The sequence below is a fragment of the Heterodontus francisci genome, chromosome 17 (assembly GCF_036365525.1).
Source record: "Heterodontus francisci isolate sHetFra1 chromosome 17, sHetFra1.hap1, whole genome shotgun sequence".
Taxonomy (NCBI): domain Eukaryota; kingdom Metazoa; phylum Chordata; class Chondrichthyes; order Heterodontiformes; family Heterodontidae; genus Heterodontus; species Heterodontus francisci.
The window spans coordinates 29,813,014-29,829,880 of record NC_090387.1 but is presented as its reverse complement, the minus strand read 5'-3'; the positions used below and the strand labels follow the sequence as shown (position 1 = coordinate 29,829,880).

The following is a 16,867-nucleotide window of genomic DNA, read 5'->3' as shown; positions in this document are numbered from 1 at the left end:
ATACCTACAGATCCATGGCAACAACCTCGTTAAAGTTACGTACCAACGTAAAGCTTACTATGGAACATGGCGGCGTCCTGAGATACTTCTTACAGATTTCACACTTCGCCCTAATTTCTTCTATTAGCCCCATATACTCTTCATCAACCACACCTATATCTTTTAGCAGGATTTTTAACCTTTGACCAGTAGGGTGAGCAAATTGTCTATGTAATTTTAAGACAATTTGCTTTTCATCTCTCTGCTTATCACCTGATGCCATTAATACCTGTCTAACACTCTGATGAGAAACATCAGATTTTCTTCAGGGAATACAGTAAAGTGCTGACTAGGTAAACTGCAGATTCACTGACTTTCCAAAAAGAATTGTCTTATCATGCTCCTATCAAGTTTAATTTATGCCTTTTCCATAAGTCTACTCAACAGCAGAGGTATCTCACTAGAGATTACATCAGTATTTTAGAAGCAAAGAGGAGTTAGAGCTGTGAGGGAGCATCTAGAATCAAGAGAGAATAAATACAGCGGCAGGCTCGGGGCCTTCACTTACCTTCAGGGAGTGGAGAGCAGTCGGATCTGCATGGGAGCATCTAGACAGCTTCAGGAGTCGGCGCGCGCTGACTGAGTTTGAAAAAATTCAAACAGTGATATCACAGGAAAGCCATAAGGTGATTGGTTAGTGAGTAACTGCTGTTAGGGAGGATCCGTAAATAGCTAGGATGGTACACTACTGTTAGGGTGTGTGTGTGTTAATAGTGTTAATTGCTGGAAATTAGAAAAATGTAAAATTAAAATTTATGTAGCTACCTAATAATTAATTATTAAGATAGGCAAGCAGAAGGGAAGTAAGCTGGTCAGTCTACTGTTCTACTTTATTTTTAAGTGGTAAGGTTTATTGTATTACCAAGGTTTAAATTAGAGCAGTAAGTGCTGGTGAGGGGAAGCATTAACTTAAAAATTAATTAAGTAAATAATTAGCTAGTTATTTAAAACACAATCAGGAAGACAGGGCAGGTGATGTGTTGCAGCTGCAGTATGTGGGAGCTTGGACACCAGTGTGATTCACAGCAACCACGTCTACAGTAAGTGTCCGCGGCTTGAGGAGCTTCGGCTCAGAGTCAGCGAGCTGGAGGCTGAGCTACAGATACTGCTATGGATCAGGGAGGGGTAAAGCTGCCTGGACACTTTGTTCCATAAGGCAGTCACACCTCATAGGATAGGGTCTTCCGATTTGGTCAGTGGTCAGGGACAGGAAGATGTGACTGAGAGTGAGGCAGGTAAGGGGATTGAGATGGCAGAAGTGGTGGAGCCTCAGCCCTTGCAATTGTCCAACAGGTTTGAAGTTCTTTTAGCTTGTATGGATGAGAGCTGGGGCTGCAGGGTGGATGAGCAAACTGACCATGGCACCATGGTACAGCAAGCCATTCAAGAGGGACGAGTAAATAAGAATGTAGTGGTAGTAGGGGACAGTATTGCCAGGTGAATAGACACCATTCTCTGCAACCAAGAGCAAGAGTCCAGAAGGCTGTATTGTCTGCCCAGTGCCAGGATTCGGTACACCTGCTCAGAGCTGGAGAGGAAGGATCCAGTTGTCGTGGTCCACATCGGTACCAATGACATAGGTGGGACTAGGAAAGAGGTTCTGCATAGAGAGGATGAGCAGCTAGGGGCTAAATTAAAAAGAACCTCAAAGGTAATAAGCTCTGGAATATTACCTCAGCCATGAGCAAATTGGAGTAGGGTAAATAAGATTAGGAAGTTAAATGCATGGCTCAAAGTTTGGTGAGAGAGAAATGGGTTCCGATTCATGGGGCACTGGCACCAGTACTGGAGAAAGTGGGAGCTGCACTGTTGAGATGGTCTTCACCTGAACTGTGCAGAGACCAGTGTTCTGGCAAGTCATATAGCGAGGGTGGTAGAGAGGGTTTTAAACTAAATAGTGGGGACGAGGGATCAAGTGAGAGAAGATATGATAAATTAAAAAGAGAGGACAAGACAAGACAGAAAAGTAGCAATAAGGGATATAAAAATGAGTGTGGTAGGAAGGGGCAGAATGTAAAAAATTAAGAGTGTGCAAGCAGCTAAGGCTAAAGGTTGCATAAATAGTAAAAAGACAGAACTCTGTATTTGAATGAGCAGAGCATTCGTAACAAACCAAATGAATTGATAGCTCAAATAGAAATAAATATTGATACGACCAGGTGAGAGGGGTCTAGGGGTTCCCTTTCAGCCTTTGCCTGGTTTAACCGTAAAAGGATTTAATTTTTAAAAAAGTGTTTTAGCTTCCCCTTAGTGAATCCTTGTTCACCGCTTTCCAATTGTAAGGCAAAGAAATCAATTCACACAGGTTTTCTTAGATTTGAAACAAGAAAGGAAGAAGTTTATTAATCTTAAACTCTAATCCGGTTACCGACTACGGATATGCGACGCGGCCACGCTAGCATGCGTACGCGATAAACACACACACAGACAGAAAAAGTATAAGGAATAAAGGGGAAAAGTCTGAGGCAATATCTGGTAGTTACAGTCCTTTAAGTTCAATGTGGAGTCTTTGGTTGCCGGTCAGTCCTGCTGTTCATTGGGGCAGAGTTCACACTTCAACTTGTTTAGATGTCAGAATCTTTTCTCTCTTAAGGTTTACGTGTCTTCCAAGAGTCCGGTGGCTTGGGAGAAAGCGAGAGTGAAAGAGAGGCTTCCTTGCTCCAGCTTCAGTTTCAACTGCCTGCTGCCCCTCTCAGTGGCACAATTCAAACACCCCCAGGTTGTCCAGCAGGTTAGTCATATGACTAGCTGGTTTAAACACTTCTGTTTGTGGATTCTGCCTTGCAGTCATCCTGGAATGTGAGCTTCCTCACCTTCAATGTCTGGTGATCACAGTCCATTTTGGGTTAAGTGGACCAGGGAATAGTCCTGTCTCTCCAAGCACTGTCTGTTGGCTTGAAAAATATTTGCACACTAAGTGTCTGGTGATTTTTTTTTTTAACAAGTCCTTTCTTCACTCCAGTAACAGTTTAAAATCAATTTTCATATGACAAAATTAATATGCCTCATTCTTGGCAGTGGGGGTCTGCATGACACCTCCACACCCAAGGGAATGAAATGCGACTTTTTTTAAAAACAGCACTTCATTAAAAGGGACTAGAGAGAAGATAAGGACAGGAACACATACATGATCTCGCTCATTCATTCAGAACCCGAGCAATTGTTACAACCTGTCTTTTCCTGGGGTGGAAGGGGTGGGGGGGGCAGGTGGTGAGCAGGAGGTTAGGTTTAATTAGGCCTAGGTTGGAGTTCTGTTCAGGAGCGGCGGCAGTGGGCGGTTCCACTCTGAACTCTCTTTCTGTGCCTTGATGAGTCATGCAAGGGCTTTTCACCTCAGGGGATGGCTGGTTCCCTTTTTTCCTGAATGTGGGGGTAGATTCTTTGCTAATCTTCACTTTGTCCTCTGGGATACTCCTGCTTGCAAGAATTTGTCCACATTCTATTACACTCCCCTAGCTCACCCTCACGGTTTCTCTGCCCTCCTGAGGACTTTCTTAGTCTTTGCAGGTGCCTGTAAATGCTGTTAGCAACTCTGGTGGGGTGCTTCTAGTGTCTGCATTTACAGAGGAGGATGTGGGGTCAAATTTTTCAAATATTTCAGGGTTGGCTGACCAAACAGTAGGGGTTTTCATCTGTGATCCTTCCTGGACGTCCTTCAACCTGCCTTCTTGGTCACTTTTTCTCCTTTCTTTTCTAACTTGTTGCCAGTCTTGTGCCTGCCTGTCCCCTTATGGTCTCAGCAGGGGTCCCTTACAGTTCACCGGCCCTCTGCTGGAGGGTCCTCCAAACACCGAGACAGGACTTAGGGGTGCAGATTTCACCGTAGGTTGGGGTTTCTCCTCAAGCTGGCACATGTGGCAACTCCTACAGTACTCCACCACATCTTTGTGGAGTTTTGGCCAGTCAAACTGCTGTCTTATTCAGGCTTAGGTTTTTCGTATACGGACATGTAAACAGCCACTGTAGTCTCATGGGCCATTCTTAATATTTTTCTCCAGTACCTCTGCGGCACCATTAACTGGTGAACCACTGTCCGCTCCTGGCTCTCAGGTCTGTGAGGAGAACTCTACTTCCTCATCAGTACCTTATTCTTTAAATAATAGCAATCAGGGACTCCCTCTGCTGCACTTTCAGACTGGGCAGCCTGTGCTAACTCTCGCAATACTGGGTCAGGTCGCTGAGTCTCAGCTAGGAACAATCCATTTAATTCATTCCCATGGTCTTCCAACTTTCCAAAGAAAGTGTCAGACAGACTGACTGCATGACCATCTGCCTGCAGTGCCAATTCAGTCTCATCTGGGGGAGCTGGTTTGATCATGGCCTGATTCACTCCACATTCAGGGAAACTGTTGGGGACCGTCGCCTGGCACTGCCCTGTCTCTCTGATCTCCTGCGGTCTCTCTTTCACTACTGGAGAAGCTACCACCTTCGTCCCTACCAGATCATTACCTGGGAGCAGGTCAACCCCGTCCACAGGCAAACTAGGGAAAATCCCTACGGTCACCAGTCCCAAAACTAGGTCGCACTCCAAGTGCACCCGGTGTAAAGGTACAGGCATACACTGCCCTCCAATACCATTCACCACCATTCTGGTGTTTACTGCATTCTCTGGGGAAAAGATCAGGCCTTTTCCCAGTAAACGGGATCTAGTGGCCCCTGTGACCCTGAGGATTACTATAGGCTTGCTTGCCCCACTCAAGGGGTATGGAGTTACTCTCCCTTCAGACACAAAACCCTGATAACTTTCAGGAATCCTATTAAATTTTCCTGCACTTGCAGCGGCAGGCTTCCTGGTTTTTAGTATTACTGCAGTTAAAGCCACAGCTTGTTCTGCTGTGCTTTCCATCAAGGTCCCTTCTCCTTCACTGAGTGGGTGTGCCCTGATTAACCTTACAGGCTTTCCCCATGGTTTCCAGCAGTCAGCTCTGGGATGACCTGCTTTATTACAATGGAAGCACACAGGTCTCCGGGTCTCACTCCTACTTACAGCATTATCCTTTTTAGCTGGAGGAGGGCCCCTTGTCTCCTGCTTTTCTTTCTCTCCCAGGACTGCTTGGGCTTTTATTACCTTCCCACCCTTTGTCCTTTTTGGATTTGTGGGGGTGACTAGGAAAGGTTTTCTCATGGGGAACCGACTTATAAATGAGAGCAAACTGATCAGCCAGAACTGCGGATTGCCAGGCTCTATGACTCTTTTGTTCCTCTACATGCGTCTTTATGGAGAGTGGGAGAAAGTTTTTAAATTCCTCGAGCAAAATTAACTCTGAGATTTTCATAGTTGAGCTGCACTGTAAGAGCCCTCAGCCACTGGTCAAAAGCCAGCTGCTTATTTCTCTCGAACTCCAGATAAGTTTGATCAGCTTGCTTCTGGAGGGTTCTAAACTTGTAGCGATAGGCTTCCGGTACTAATTCATATGCCCGGAGGACAGCATTTTTTGCCAGTTCATAATTTGATGAACTCTCATCTGGCAACAGGGAATAAACCTTCTGGACTTTTCCTGTTAGCTTGCTTTGTAGCAGAAGAGACCAGCTCTCAGCCGGCCATTTTGGCTGCCTTGCCAGTTTCTCAAATGATACAAAAAATGCTTCCACATCTCCCTCATTGAATTTTGGAATCAAAGTCTTGCCGTTTCGTTGGGGCCAGTGCACGCTTTAAAACTCGTTTCGATGTAGGAGGTTTTCTCTCGAGGTTTAAGCAACTTCAGTGGATCCAGAGATTCGTGAGTGAGAGAGAATTAGCCAGGAGAGAAGCTCTCTTCTTCCAAGTTCAGTTGCAATCTCCCAAACTGTGCTGTGAATAGTTCAAACAAAATCTGGGCCCGCAGGTTAGTCATGTGACAAGCTGTTTTAACAAACTCCTGTGTTTGCGGATTCTCCATCTTAGCAGACACCCTGGAATGCTGGCTTTCTTACACATTCAATGTCTGGTGATCAAAATCCATTTGGGTTAATTGGATCATGGAGCCGTTCTATTATCTCCAGGCACTGTCTCTTAGTATGCAAATGTTTTCCAGCTACAGCTGATCTCCTTAAACAAGTCATCTCTTCCTTCCAGCAACAGTTTAAAATTAATGTTCATATGACAAAATTAACATGCCTCATTCTTGGCAGGTGGAGTCTTCATGACAAGGTTATAGCAGGTCATTCAGAAAATCTCAATGCAATTAGGCAGAGTCAACATGGTTTTGTCGAAGGGAAATCGTGTATAACCAATTTAATAGAGTTCTTCGAGGAAGTACAAGCAACGTGGATAAAGGCGAACCTGTGGATGTGGTGTACTTGGATTTTCAGAAGGCATTTGACAAGGTGCTACATCAAAAATTACTAAACAAAATAACAGCCCATGATATCGGGACTAACATATTAGCATGGATAGAGGATTGGTTAGCTAAAAGGAAACAGACAGTAGGCATAAATGGGTCACATTCAGGTTGGCAAGCTGTAATGCGTGGAGTACCACATGGATCAGTGCTGGGGCCTCTACTATTTACAATCTATATCAATGACTTGAATGAAGGGACAGAGTGCATGGTTGCTAAATTTGCTGATGACACAAGGATAGGTAGGAGAGTAAGTTGTGAAGAGGACATAAGGGGTCAAACATAAGGGGAAGGATGTTGAGTAGGTTAAGCGAGTGGGAAAAGATTTGGCAGATGGAGTATAACGTGGAAAAGTGTGAACTTGTCCACTTTGGCCAGAAAAATGGAAAAACACATTATTTAAATGGAGAGAGATTGCAGAACTCAGAAAGGTCTTTTCCAATCCAGGAGCAAACAGCTTTCTGAGTTCAAGTTCTCTGTGGCAAGTTACAAATTCAAAAAACTCCAACAGCCAGTTAGTCATATGACTAAACTGGTCTGACCACGTGTTTGTGTATCCTTAGACAGCACCTTCCAAACCCGCGACCTCTGCCAACTAGAAGGACAAGGGCAGCAAACATATGGAAACACCATCACCTGCAAGTTCCCCTCCAAGTCACAAACCATCCTGACTTGGAACTATATCGCCGTTCCTTCACTGTCACTGGATCACAATCCTGGAACTCTCTTCCTAACAGCACTGTGGGCATACCTACCCCAAATGGACTGCAGCAGTTCAAGAAGGCAGCTCACCACCACCTTCTCAAGGGCAATTAGGGATGGGCAATATATGCTGGCCTGGCCAGTGACGCCCATATCCCATGAATGAATTTTTTTTTAAAAATGGTTTACTCCAGCTATTTTATATGGAATTCCAACTCTCTTTAAATGACCTCAACATGATGTTATCACCAAATATAAAGCATACTTAATTTTATATTCCTTAACCTTGCATCGATCCTCACTGCTTAGATGAATCAAGATAACATTCCAACCATTCCATTCCACATACTGTTGAACTGCAAGCACTAACCAGCACTGCACAGTTAAACGAGTCCATGATTAACACATTCATCACAGGACTAAAACTCCTTGTGACCAGTATAATTTGTTGGGATCATTATTTTCATCCTCTTCCTCAGAATTGTCTTTGTCATATACCATTTTGAGGATCCTGCCTCTCCACTTTGGGCAGTTCATCACATAATGGTATTTCAAGTCACAAATGAAACAAATATTAACTGTTCCTTGTGTATTCCTGGGATTCATTCACCTATTATTGCTGTTCAAATTCAGTTTTCTGCTCTAACAGCCAGATCTGCTAAAAGCGCTTTCAATCTCATTCCGTCTGTCTTTAATCCTTCCATGTATTGGTACCTGCATCCAGTATCTGGACCATTCCAAAATCTGGAAATCATGGAATCCTCTATTCTTTGTGTCACCATGGAATAACCCATTTGTTCCACGAAAGCTAAGGAAATGTTTCCCTAGGAATTTTTTCGAGGCAGTAAACATCTGATGCAACTGGGTCTCCCTCTCCAAGAACCGAACACCAGTTGGAACCAGCATCTTGTCCATGAGACAGCTTTGCACAATCCATCAATTTAAATACTAGTATTGATCCAGGGATCCACAAATTGAATTTTGTCAATCTTTTATACAATCTGTTAAAGTCCATAATATATCCTTCCATGGAATACATATCTGTTTTCCAAAATCTATCAAAGTTTGACCATGCCTCATAGGCACTTAACTACCTTCTTTCTTATAAGTTTTATCCACAAACTCTAAAGGTGGTACAAATCTTCATCACTATCCAACTGACGGGCATCCAGCTCACAAAATACTTCACTTCTGACTTTACTGATTGCAGGAAGCTACAAGACCAAGGTTATACCTCGATTCCCTATTTGGTAGGGACGTAACCAGAATCCACATATCCACTTCATTCTTCCACTGGTCATATGGTTCAGACTCTGAGAGGATAATCATTCCATGACAATTTACTCTTGGTTTCTGCCATTTTCCAAAATGACTACTGGGATTGTAGTTTTCGATCCAAATTTTTTTTTTCTTAGCTTCCAAACTTCACCTTTCGACAACCATCCTCTGCTACCATATTATAATCATGAAAGACAATTGGTGAAGGATAGAACTGGAGACAATCTTTACACATTTTTATATTTACAGAGTTACACATCAGAAGCATACACCTCCCAACCCAACAACCATAGTTTCAGGCTGTGTCTATTTATAGGGATTCAAGTAAATCACGAGTTAACGCCCATCACCTGCATGCAATTAATGTACAAGTAATGGTGGGGGGAGGAGGTTGGCACAGATTGAGGGGTGAGCAAGGAGTCAGAGATCGGAGGGTGAAGAGGGAAGCCGAAAATTGCAATGGGTGTCGGTCAGCCAGCAGCAAGATCTGTAAAAAAAGGTTTCTTGGGCCTAGAAGAAAAACTCCTGCTCCTCCTGGTCCAAAAGAACAGCTATAAATGGGCTTACCTTACAGTTCTGGCTCTCTGCCTTCTTTTACCTGCTGATTTTCCCGAGCCCCGGGAAACCTAACCTCCATGGGTTAAAAATGAAAATCTTGTTAAAATGGAGGCATGAAGTCTCCTGAAATGCTTTTACTGAGCAAACTGCCTCCCAAGATCAGATTGGTAGCCCTTTCCCCAACCACTGAAACATACTCCCAGCTTGGTATGCCTCACAGTTTGCGGGTAAATTTACAAACTTATGCAATTTTGACAATACCTCTTACTCTCAGTCCATCTTTCCTTTTCCTTGCAAAGTCATTTGTGCACGTCCTGGTAACGAATCTCTTATGCTAACTGTCTCTCCATTACCTTTGTATTGGCACCTCCAAGTTTTTGGGAACTGCTGTTGAGTTTCAAATTATGCATCTCATTAAAGGTTTTTCCTAATCCAGATTGAGAATTATTGACTGTTATATGTCCATGATTTTGGTTATCTTGTTGCTTATTTTATGCACCGCTGAGATTCAGCTCTTGAACATGATTCATCATCTCTCATTTCTTTCGATGTCTCCAAAGCCTTTGTCAGGAGTCTGCCACTGTGCATTTTTAAACAAGTTAGCATCAAGTGACTTGACAACAAAGCTGTGCTCATGGATATCTCATGTCCTCCCAAATTGCTGTTCTCCAGTTGATGGCTCATCCTTTGACTTAGGGCTCTGTCCTTTCTCCTTCTCTGGTCCTTACTCATATCAGTGAACTCCTACTCTCATCATTCAAGCGGTCTCATTTTCAGCTGATAATTCCATTCTACATTCAGCTTCTTTCATACTGGATGCTGACAGCACTCATGATCTTCAGTCATCTCATCGTGTGGTTAAATGACTTCATCTTGATCTCCTGCATACCAGTGTGACAAAAAAATCTTGTTCCTTCCAATTTTTGAAAGACAATTTCTTCACGTCTTGAAGAAGTTTTAAGCAGCAGGTCTTACACCTTTGATTGCTCTACTCCGTCATCATCATAACATTTCATGCTTCACTATGCTCTCTGACCTCAAATGAAACTGCTGCACCTTCTCTATTGCGAAAGCAGTCTCACGTAAGCTCAGTTTCCTTTTTCATGCCAAACACTTGCTCCCCCATCAGCAATTATTAATTCTAGAAATCTCAAGACTGAGCAAAGGTTCTGTTCTGAATGTTGGTCCCGAATCAGGGAAGATTTTATTTTTCCATGTTCCTCCACATGATAGAATGAAAAATTTGTAATTTGATTAGTGGTTCCTCTCTCACCTCCTGACACCAAAATCTCTGTCCCCAGCACAATCCTCAAGTTTAATCAAAACGTTGTTGGCCACTCTCCTCTGAACTGCCATCGCAATTTTTTTATTTTTTATTTATTCATTCATGGGATGTGGGCGTTATTGCCCATCCCTCATTGCCCTTGAGAAGGTGGTGGTCAGCTGCCTTCTTGAACCGCTGCAGTCCACATGGGGTAGGTGCTGTGAGGAAGGGAGTTCCAGGATAGTGCTCCAGCGACAGTGAAGGAACAGCGATATAGTTCCAAGTCAGGATGGTGCGTGACTTGGAGGGGAACGTGCAGATGGTGATGTTCCCATGCATTTTCTGCCCTTGTCCTTCTAGTTGGTAGAGGTCATGGGTTTGGAAGGTGCTGTCTAAGGATCCTTGGTGTGTTGCTGCAGTGCATCTTGTAGATGGTACACACTGCTGCCACTGTGCAGCGGTTGTGGAGGGAGTGAATGTTTGTGGATAGGGTGCCAATCAAGTGGGCTGCTTCGTCCTGGATGATGTCAAGTTGCTTGAGTGTTGTTGGAGCTGCACCCATCCAGGCAAGTGGAGAGTGTTCCTTCACACTCCTGAATTGTGCCTTGTAGATGGTGGACAGGCTTTGGGGAGTCAGGATTCCTAGCCTCTGACCTGCTCTTGTAGCTATGGTATTTATATGGTGACTCCAGTTCAGTTTCTGGTCAATGGTAAGCTTCAGGATGTTGATAGTGGGGGATTCAGTGATCGTAATGCCACTGAAAGTCAAGGGGAGATGGTTAGATTCGCTCTTGTTGGAGATAGCCATTGCCTGGCACTTGTGTGGCACGAATGTTACTTGCCACTTATCAGCCCAAGCCTGGATATTGTCCAGGTCTTGCTGCATTTCGACATGGACTGCTTCAGTATCTGAGGAGTCGCAAATGGTGCTGAATATTGTGCAATCATCAGCGAACATCCCCACTTCTGACCTTATGATTGAAGGAAGGTCACTGATGAAGCAGTTGAAGATGGTTGGGCCTAGGACACTACCCTGAGGAACTCCTGCAGTGATGTCCTGGAGCTAGAAGATTGACCTCCAACAATCCCAACCATCTTCCTTTGCGCTAGGTATGACTCCAACCAGCGGAGAGTTTTCCCCCGATTCCCATTGACTTCATTTTTGCTAGGGCTCCTTGATGTCATACACGATCAAATGCTGCTTTGATGTCAAGAGCAGTCACTCTCACCTCACCTCTTGAGTTCAGCTCTTTTGTCCATGTCTGAACCAAGGCTACAATGAGGTCAGGAGCCATGTGGCCCTGGTGTAACGCAAACTGAACGTCACTGAGCAGGTTATTGCTAAGCAAGTTGATGACACCTTCCATCACTTTGCTGATGATTGAGAGTAAACTGATGGGGCGGTAATTGGCCGGGTTGGATTTGTCCTGCTTTTTGTGTACAGGACATACCTGGGCAATTTTCCACATTGCCGGGTAGATGCCAGTGTTGTCGCTGTACTGGAACAGCGTGGCTAAGGGCGCAGAAAGTTCTGGAACATAGGTCTTCAATACTATTGCCGGAATATTGTCAGGGCCCATAGCCTTTGCAGTATCCAGTGCCTTCAGTCGTTTCTTGATATCACACAGAGTGAATTGAATTGGCTGAAGGCTGGCATCTGCTGGGGACTTTAGGAGGAGGCCGAGATGGATCATCAACTCGGCACTTCTGGCTGAAGATTCTTGCAAATGCTTCAGCCTCACCTTTCGCACTGATGTGCTGGGCTCCCCCCATCATTGAGGATGGGGATATTTGTGGAGCCACCACCTCCAGTTAACTGTTTAATTATCCACCACCATTCACGCTGGATGTGGCAGGACTGCAGAGCTTAGATCTGATCTGTTGGTTATGGGATCGCTCAGCTCTGCCTATCGCATGCTGCTTACGCAGTTTGACACATCAGTAGTCCTGTGTTGTACTTTCACCAGGTTGACACCTCATTTTGAGGTATGCCTGGTGCTGTTCCTGACATGCCCTCCTGCACTCTTCATGGAACCAGGGTTGGTAGAGTGGGGAATATGCCAGGCCATGAGGTTACAGATTGTGGTTGAGTACAATTCTGCTGCTGCTGATGGCCCACAGCGCCTCATGGATGCCCAGTTTTGCATTGCTAGATCTGTTCGAAATCTATCCCATTTAGCATGGTGGTAATGCCACACAACACAATGGAGGGTATCCTCAATGTGAAGGTGGGACTTCGTCTCCACAAGGACTGTGCGATGGTTACTCCTACCAATACTGTCATGGACAGATGTAGCTACGGCAGGCAGATTGGTGAGGACGAGGTCAAGTATGTTTTTCCCTCTTGTTGGTTCCTTCACCACCTGCCGCATACCCAGTCTAGCAGCTATGTCCTTTAGGACTCGGCCAGCTACGTCAGTAGCAGTTACCAAGCCACTGTTGGTGGCGGACATTTCAGTCCCCCACCCAGAGTCCATTCTATGCCCTTGCCACCCTCAGTGCTTCCTCTAAGTGGTGATCAACATGGAGGAGTACTGATTTGTCAGCTGAGGGAGGGCGGTAGGTGGTAATCAGCAGGAGGTTTCCCATGTTTGACCTGATGCCATGAGACTTCATAGGGTCCGGAGTCGATGTTGAGGACTCCCAGGACAACTCCCTCCCGACTGTATATCACTGTGCCGCGACCTCTGCTAGGTCTGCCCCGCCGGTGGGACAGGACATATCCGGGGATGGTGATGGCAGTGTCTGGGACATTATCAGTAAGGTATAATTCCATGAGTATGACTATGTCAGGCTGTTGCTTGACTGGTCTGTGGGATAGCTCTCCCAACTTTGGAACAAGCTCCAAGATGTTAGTAAGGAGGGCTTTGCAAGGTCGACAGGTTTACCACTAAAATAAAAGCAAAATACTGCGGATGCTGGAAATCTGAAATAAAAACAAGAAATGCTGGAAATACTCAGCAGGTCTGGCAGCATCTGTGCAGAGAGAAGCAGAGTCAACGTTTCAGGTCAGAGTTCTGAAGAAGGGTCACTGACCTGAAATGGTAACTGTGCTTCTCTCTCCACAGATGCTGCCAGACCTGCTGAGTATTTCCAGCATTTCTTGTTTTTATTTTGGGTTTGCCATTGTCGGTTCCAGTGCCTTGGTCGATGCCAGGTGGTTTTTAAAACAATTGACAATGGTTTCATGACCATCATTAGACGAGCTTTTTAATTCCAGATTTACTAATTGAATTCAAATTCCATCTTCTGCTGTGGTGGGATTTGAACCCATGACCCCTGAGAAATACCCTGGGTCTCTGGGTTATTAGTCCAGTGACAATATCACTCCGCCACCGCCTCCAAATGATCCAAATGCATCATCACAGTATACTTGCTTTCCCACAATTCCACTGAATCAAGACTCATCCCACAGTCTAATACTCTAATTCATTCTTGTTCGAAACCTTTAGGTAGGAAATTATTCAATCATTTCAATTGTTCCTTCTTTCTACAATCTAAAATCTAATCATTACTTTTAATTTTTCTTCTGCTTTAATCATTTCAACTGCTGTGATATCCTGCACTACAGGCTTTAGCTTTTTACCTTGGTTTCTCAATTTAAAGAAAAGCTATTATGAGTGGCTTTTTTTTTAATTTGGCTTGCCCAGGGATACATATTGTCCCTGGTACTGTTGGCAGTCCAAGGGTTAAGTTTGTAAAATAGTGTAATACAGCTGGTACCTTCAAAATAAATAGGATATTGAATTGATAGAAGAGCTGCATGGTTTTGTAGATATTTTAAGAAACAATTTAATCCCCACTACATTTACTCCAAATTGTATTTTTAGTGAGCTTTTGTAGTGGGAAATAAACATTTCACAAAAAGTATCAAAAAAGTATATTCTGTCAAAACATCTTTGGCAATAGTTATGCATTTGGGGGAATAAAGCATTTCATTGGGAAGGGGTAAAAGAGGCAAGGCTGCATAATATTCTTTGAAATATCTGGATCTGTACAACCAGAAAGATAAACAAAGTAGTAAATAAACCAGTCATGTGTATAACTGCAGAGCATATTTATACAGTAGTAAATGGGCTGTGTCTTGTATAACAGTAAATACTCAATTTTGATGTTCAACTCTACATTTAGTACACAAGCAAGCAGTACAGAACTAATGATGAACCTTGTTAAACAGGAGTAAAAAGCTTTTTCATGTTAAAATGCTAATGCATTTGGTAGTATTGATTAAAATGTCACTTTTATTACAATACAATAATGTTCGATAGTTTGCACTAACCAATCAAGATAGTAAACTTGATTTTCCAATACCTGAAATTATACTTCTAATCGGAATTTGCCTTAACAAGTAAATCAACTTTAATTTACTTTTGCTGTGGGACCTCTAAATTTAATTGTTTGCTTTATAGTCTTCAGAATTATTAAATTTAGGTCTCCACATTACAGCCATAAATACAAGTTGCAAGAGGATATGTTATGCAGCTGACCTTACATACTCTGCAGGTGAAGAATTTAAGGTAATACGCAAAGTTACAACTGGTTGATTGACTATGTTAAGTTCATTAACCTTTTAATTCTAAGACCTGGGTTTGAATGTCGTTCTGATTGATGGCAAGAAAATCACAGTCTACTGACTGCAATTGATGTAGTTCATAACTTGAAGTGGGCTTCAATAGTCTCAACCCACTTTCTGGTCAGAACAAGCTAATAACATAAAACTGGTACTGGCTGGCAAGATCAGTGTTATTCCCAACTCACCATTAAATGTGGCAAATGTCTGCAGCAACAGTAAACAAACAGATTATAGATTTATTTGCTATTGCCAAAAGGCCATTCACAAAAATATTACATTGCGTACATAATGCAACTTATTCACTCAACAAATCACTTGAAGTACAATTATGCACAGAATTAATGTTGCCTTATTTTAAATTTTGTACTTTTTTGCACTTTGTTTGATTATACAAATGAACATAAACAACTGTATAAACGATTGAATGGGTTTTCAAAATAAACATTTTCTAAGTTAACATAATTAGGAACTGAAACAAACCCCAAGAGTTTCTTCTCTTCCATCATTTAAGGCTTCTAACCGGTGTAATCGTTCCTGATATAGTGCTCGGAATTCACCAAGTAGTTCCTGCATCTCTGGTTGAGGTACAGTTCCAACTTCACGACTAATTCCAAATCTCCCAGCAGGACCTCCTGCTAAAGAAAATGCAAATTACAGATAGGGAAAGAAATATTGTATTTTTTAATCTAAAATATGCCCTGCATACCGAGTGAGAGAGAGACAGACAGACAGACAGCGTGAGTGTGTGAGAGAAAGCTGCTCAAATGAATTGGAAACTGGCTTAAATCAGAGGAAACAAGTGTTTACCTGTAGATGGAACTGCAACAATATGGAAGGCAGCAGCACACAGAGTATCTGAGGAATCAGTGCCCTGGCCATTATTATTTGCAATGCTCATAAGCAGCGAACTTGAAGTAAAGACTGAGGGAAGGAGGGGAGACAGAGAGCTAGAATAGTATTTCCCCAAAAGTCTGACTGACCAGGTGCACCACAATGATCCCTTCTGGTTTTTTTTTTCATTATTTGTTCATGGAATGTGAGCGACACTGGCAACGCAGTAATTGTTATCCATCCCTAACTGACCTTGAGAAAGTGCTGCACATTTCTACATTTTTTATTAAGCCTTCTTAATACAGGGAAAGAATTTGCCCATATTTTTTCAGTGCATTTATTTTCACACAGCAAAGAGACCTCTACTCCAACAAAGACAAACCACTCAGACTTTTCAAAGAGTTTTATGAAATACATGGAAAGAGATACATCATATTGGGTGTGTTCCTTTGGGATGCGAAATTATATTGTTTATAACAGTGAAGATATTCAGTCTTTTGGGAGTTCTGTGCAACTGATAAAAACTACTTTGGAAGGCAAAATGGTTTGTTTTTAAGATAACACTGACTCACAAAATTGTAGTTGCTATTCACTCATTAAGTCATTGGGGAGCCCTCAAAACAATCCTGACGAGGTAATTCACAAAACTATTAATGGTAGTGAATAGCAAATACCTTTCAGGGATCCAATACAAATAGTGTGCTAGACAGGCTAAATGGGCTTTTTGCAATCCCACCTTTATATTATAAGTACTTCAAAATCTTTATGCTGGTCCCATTTAGATCCATATAATGAATACTAAGACCATACCAGAAGCACACAATTGCACTTTTGATGCTAGTGTCATCAAATCTCAAATAACTAGGGGGAAAAAAAGTGAAAAATCTGGAAGTACAGAGCATGTTGGCATCCAAAATGCAGAAAGGTATGATATTGTGTGAAGATGCTTCCCTCTGAACCATATATCTAAGCATAACGTTGCTCAAAATGGCTATATAACAGAGACACAATGGGCTGAATTTTACGCTGCCCCAGCAGGTCGGTTGGTGGCATGGGGGCAGTGTAAAATTGAACGGGAGGCTCCAGGAGGCCTACCTGCCCCACTCCCGCCTCCGGTCGACTTTACAGCGGTCGGGTGGTGGGGGTGGACCACCTGCCCGAGGCCAATCAAGGCCCTTAAGTGGCCACTTATCGGCCACGAGGGTCTGCGCCCGCCTCCACGGGTATTTGACCCGTGGCAAGCAGGTGTGCTGGGGCCGTGAAAGGCCGCCCAGCGATAGCTGCCGGTCTTTCTGCACCCCA

General features: G+C 43.3%; 1 protein-coding gene across 1 annotated transcript in view; it reads right to left on the bottom strand.

Annotated features, from left to right (window-relative positions):
- The window catches only part of LOC137378580 (early endosome antigen 1), a 1,009,825-nt gene that overhangs the window by 969,321 nt on the left and 23,637 nt on the right, over positions 1 to 16,867 (bottom strand). The window contains exon 2 of the mRNA XM_068048885.1: positions 15,215 to 15,366. Within this exon, the coding sequence (XP_067904986.1) occupies positions 15,215 to 15,366 (152 nt within the window). The remainder of the gene's footprint in view (positions 1 to 15,214; positions 15,367 to 16,867) is intronic.